Here is a 4,257-nt window from a genome sequence, read left to right on the forward strand (position 1 = left end):
GGTCCCATTTGTTTATTTTCATTTTTATTTCTATTGCCTTGGGAGACTGACCTAAGAAAACACTGGCATTATTTATGTCAGAGAATATTTTGTCTATGTGCTTTTCTAGGAGTTTTACGGTGTCACTGTCTTATGTTTAAGTCCTTAAGCCAATTTGAGTTTATTTTTGTGTATGGTGAGAGGGTGTGTTCTAACTTAATTGATTTACATGCGGCTGTTTAGTTTTCCCAACACTTGCTGAAGAGACTGTCTTTTTCCCATTGTATGTGGAAAGATTAATTGTGGAAGATTAATTGACCATAGGTGTGTGGGTTTATTTCTGGGCTGTCTGTTCTGTTCCATTGATCTACATGTCTGTTTTTGTGCCAGTATCATGCTGCTTTGATTACTGTAGCTTTGTAGTATTGTCTGAAGTCTGGGATGGTTATGCCTCCTGCTTTGTTCTGTTTCCTCAGGATTTCTTTGGCAATTCTGGGTCTTTTATGGTTCCATATGAATTTTAGGATTATTTGTTCTAGTTCTGTGAAAAAGGTCATGGTAATTTGATAGAGATTGCATTAAATCCGTAGATTGCTTTGTGTAGAATGGGCATTTTAACAGTATTAATTCTTCTAATCCAAGAGCATGGGATATCTTTCCATTTCTTTGAATCATCTTCAACTTCCTTTGTTAATGTTTTATAGTTCTCAGAGTATAAGTCTTTCACCTCCTTGGTGAGGTTTATTCCTAAGTATTTTATTTTTGGGGTTGCGATTTTAAAAGGTATTTTTTTTACATTCCTTTCTGATATTTCATTGTTGGTGTAAAGAAACGCAACGGATTTCTGTACGTTAAGCTTGTATCCTGCTACCTTGCTGAATTTTATCAGTTCTAGCAGCTTTTGTGTGGCGTCTTCAGGGTTTTGAAAGAAGACTGTCTTCCATCCTCTTAATCATCCTATGTCTACCTCCTGGCACCAATAGGCAGATCTGTGCCCTGTGTGTGCCCTTCGTTCCCTGTCTTTCTTCTTGCACAGCTTTTTATTCCCCTTCCTGCTAAAGCAGCCTGACTTAGGTTTCTTTTTTTTTTTTTAATATTTTTATTTTTGGCTGTTTTGGGTCCTCATTTCTGTGCGAGGGCTTTCTCTAGTTGCGGCAAGCGGGGGCCACTCTTCATCGCGGTGCGCGGGCCTCTCATTATCGCGGCCTCTCTTGTTGCGGAGTACAGGCTCCAGACGCACAGGCTCAGTAATTGTGGCTCACGGGCCTAGTTGCTCCGTGGCATGTGGGATCTTCCCAGACCAGGGCTTGAACCCGTGTCCCCTGCATTGGCAGGCGGATTCTCAACCACTGCGCCACCAGGGAAGCCCCTCAAGCCCTTTTGCGTCCTGTGGTGATTTCTGTGAAGTCAGTGGGGGCTGCAGCTGGTCAGGAGCTCCATGGGGGACCCAGAAGAACAGCAGCTGGACCGAGTTGGCCTCCAGAGAGTGGGCTAGTTCTGGAAAGCTCCATCATTGTTCCATTTCTTTTATGAAGAATGTACTTGGGACAGATTTTTACTTACTGAAATTTCGAGGTCCTCTTTTGCTATCAAAATAACCAACCCTTTCTACATTTCACTCGGTGGGTTTCTTTTTTTGCTAACTCCTATGTCCTCTTATCCAGCATAACATTCTGAAAACATGGACACTGAGTTGAGAATTGATGGGTTGGTTTCCTCCGTGTGTTAGGTCCTTTAAGCATCAGCCATGGACTCTGTTACGTGACTGTCACTGACTTACATGTCTGTCGTGTCTCCTTCAAAATTTCCTAACCCATTAGGCTAAAAAGATTCTCGGATATTTGCTTGCTGTTATTATTGTCAACAGGGGAACCATGTGTTGGGATTTGTCTTGACTGAACCCATTTTACAGATGAGAAAAGTGAGGCTGGGGATTAATGTCTTGCAGGTGGGTGGTGCATTGGCACTACAGCAAATGCTTCAGTAGCAAAGGTAGCTGCTGGTGAGTCATGAGTGATTTTAATGACACTATGCTTTTTGGTTTGTCCTTATAGGGCGTCCTGAGGAAGAGAGTCATTTTTTTGGCAAACAAACCAAGCCCAGAACCTGATTGTGCTGAACATCATATGCTGACAGCTCTTGGAATCTACCCTTTGGCTTAGCTTTCAACCCAGAGGTTCATCTTACCCAGGAAAAGAGTGAGTTATTTGCTTTCTTAATGTTATAACACTGACATGGATGATCCTGAATTTGTGGAGAATAAAAGAGAGGTGAGCAAAAGATAAAAGAATCAGGAGATTTAAACAGTAACCTAAAAACAGAACAAAACAAAACAAAAAATGACCACTGCTAGCAGAGACAGAATTCCAAGGTAGTTGTGCACATCTGAAGACTGGTTTTGCTTCTTTCTGGGAGTGATGAAGTGGTGCTTAAATCAGTCAGAGAAGAATGCCAATGGCCTGTACATTTAGGTCTAGCCTTGCAGGTTCTCTAGCTGGATGTTGTTATGGAGTCAGAGAAGGGCAGAACCGGAAGGACAGACCTAGTGAGCCATGTGTTTCCATATCCTTCTAGGTAAGGAATGTGAGGCTCCCATCGGTGAAGAGCTGGCTGATCCTGATCTTCCACTAGGGGGTGCAGGACGCTGGCAGCCGTCTCTGCCTCTGTGTAGAACCCTGGCGCTCCACTTCTGTCTGCAACAAGATTCCAGAGTTTCTAAAACCTGAGCCATGAAACATGGGTCTTGTCCCCCATCTCAGCCTCCCAGGGTGAAGCTAACAGGCACTCCTGCTTTTGAGGTCTAACCATTTGATTTTGTTCTTTTCAGATGGCTTATGTGAAGATGAGATGGATATATAAATCCCTGGTGGTCCTGGGAGCCCTTTGTCTGTATTTTAGCCTGGACGGTCTGAGTCCTTTTAAAGACAAGCCATTGGTTTTCGAGAACGAAGGTGGGAACTTCCTTCAGCTCCCAGATATAGACTGCAGGCAGGATGCCCCCTTCCTTGTCCTGCTGGTGACTTCATCCCACGAACAGATGTTTGCCCGCTCGGTCATCCGGAACACGTGGGGGAGAGAAAAGATCGTGGGGGGAAAACGAATAAAAACATTCTTCCTCCTGGGAACCACCCCCAGTAAGGGCATGTCGAGAGCAGTGGCCCAGGAGAGCCAGCAATATCGCGATATTATCCAGAAGGACTTCATGGATGTTTATTTCAATCTGACTCTGAAGACCATGATGGGTATGGAGTGGATCTACCGCTTTTGTCCGCAGGCATCTTTCGTGATGAAAACAGACTCTGACGTGTTTGTCAACATCTACTATCTGACTGAACTGCTCCTGAAGAAAAATAGAACAACTCGGTTTTTCACCGGCTTCTTAAAACTAAACGAATACCCAATCAGGAATAGGTACATTAAGTGGTTTGTTAGTGAATTAGAATATCCGTGGGACAAGTACCCGCCCTTTTGCTCCGGTGTTGGCTATGTTTTCTCCAGCGATGTGGCGGGCCAGGTGTACAACGTTGCTGAAAGTGTCCCGTTCATTAAACTGGAAGATGTCTTTGTGGGGCTCTGCCTGGAAAAACTGCAAATCAAACTGGAGGAGCTTCACTCCAAGCAGACTTTCTTCCCCAATGGGTTACCCTTCACCATATGCCGTTACAAGAAGATCGTGGCCTGCCATTATATCAAGCCTCACAATATCCTGGCGTATTGGCAGGCTCTGGAAAGTTCCCTGGACGAAGAGTGTCCAGATATCTGAAGGGAGCCCAGCGGAACATCTGGACACACAGCAGACAGCCCATGGTGATGGTTTTTGAAAGATCTTGGATGGCACGGCTGAGACTCCTGGGGTAGGGAGGGAGTAAGGAAGGAAGAGGCAGAAGAGTGAGGGTGATATCCTGAAGGCTTCCCAATCTAAACCTGAATGCCACCACTGATGAATCCCCATTTGGTGCCCCAAGCCATAACAAATACTCTCTCTTGAGTACCTACCCTGTTGCACTAAGTGACGTACGCCTGCATTTTCTCACGTCGGGTCAGCATCCATATGGAGGGGTGGATGTTAGCACCCCATCTCACACACAAGGAAACAGCAGCTTAGAGAAGCACGTGGGCCTGTCCCAAGGATTACAGCCAGCAGACACTGGAGCAGGGATGAGAGCCCACCTCTCAGCCCACCGCCTCAGTCCACCCCTGCGCGCTGCCTCTTGGGAGAGGATGGTAGTGAGGGAGGCTCAGAGGGAAGCCTTGCTGCTGGCATCTGTCAGTCCCTTG

The 4,257-nt window shown here is 45.6% G+C and overlaps 1 protein-coding gene across 1 annotated transcript; it reads left to right on the top strand.

Moving 5' to 3' along the window:
- Nucleotides 1-2,806: 2,806 nt before the first annotated feature.
- On the top strand, nt 2,807-3,742 carry B3GALT5 (beta-1,3-galactosyltransferase 5). The gene has a single exon (XM_036851492.1). The coding sequence runs from the start codon at nt 2,807-2,809 to the stop codon at nt 3,740-3,742; it is 936 nt and encodes a 311-aa protein (XP_036707387.1).
- The last annotated feature ends 515 nt before the right edge of the window (nt 3,743-4,257 follow it).

This window comes from Balaenoptera musculus, chromosome 4 (genome assembly GCF_009873245.2).
Source record: "Balaenoptera musculus isolate JJ_BM4_2016_0621 chromosome 4, mBalMus1.pri.v3, whole genome shotgun sequence".
Taxonomy (NCBI): Eukaryota; Metazoa; Chordata; class Mammalia; order Artiodactyla; family Balaenopteridae; genus Balaenoptera; species Balaenoptera musculus.

Coding starts and splice junctions, on each gene's coding strand:
- B3GALT5 (XM_036851492.1), top strand. CDS start 2,807: ATGGCTTATGTGAAGATGAGATGGATATATAAATCCCTGGTGGTCCTG.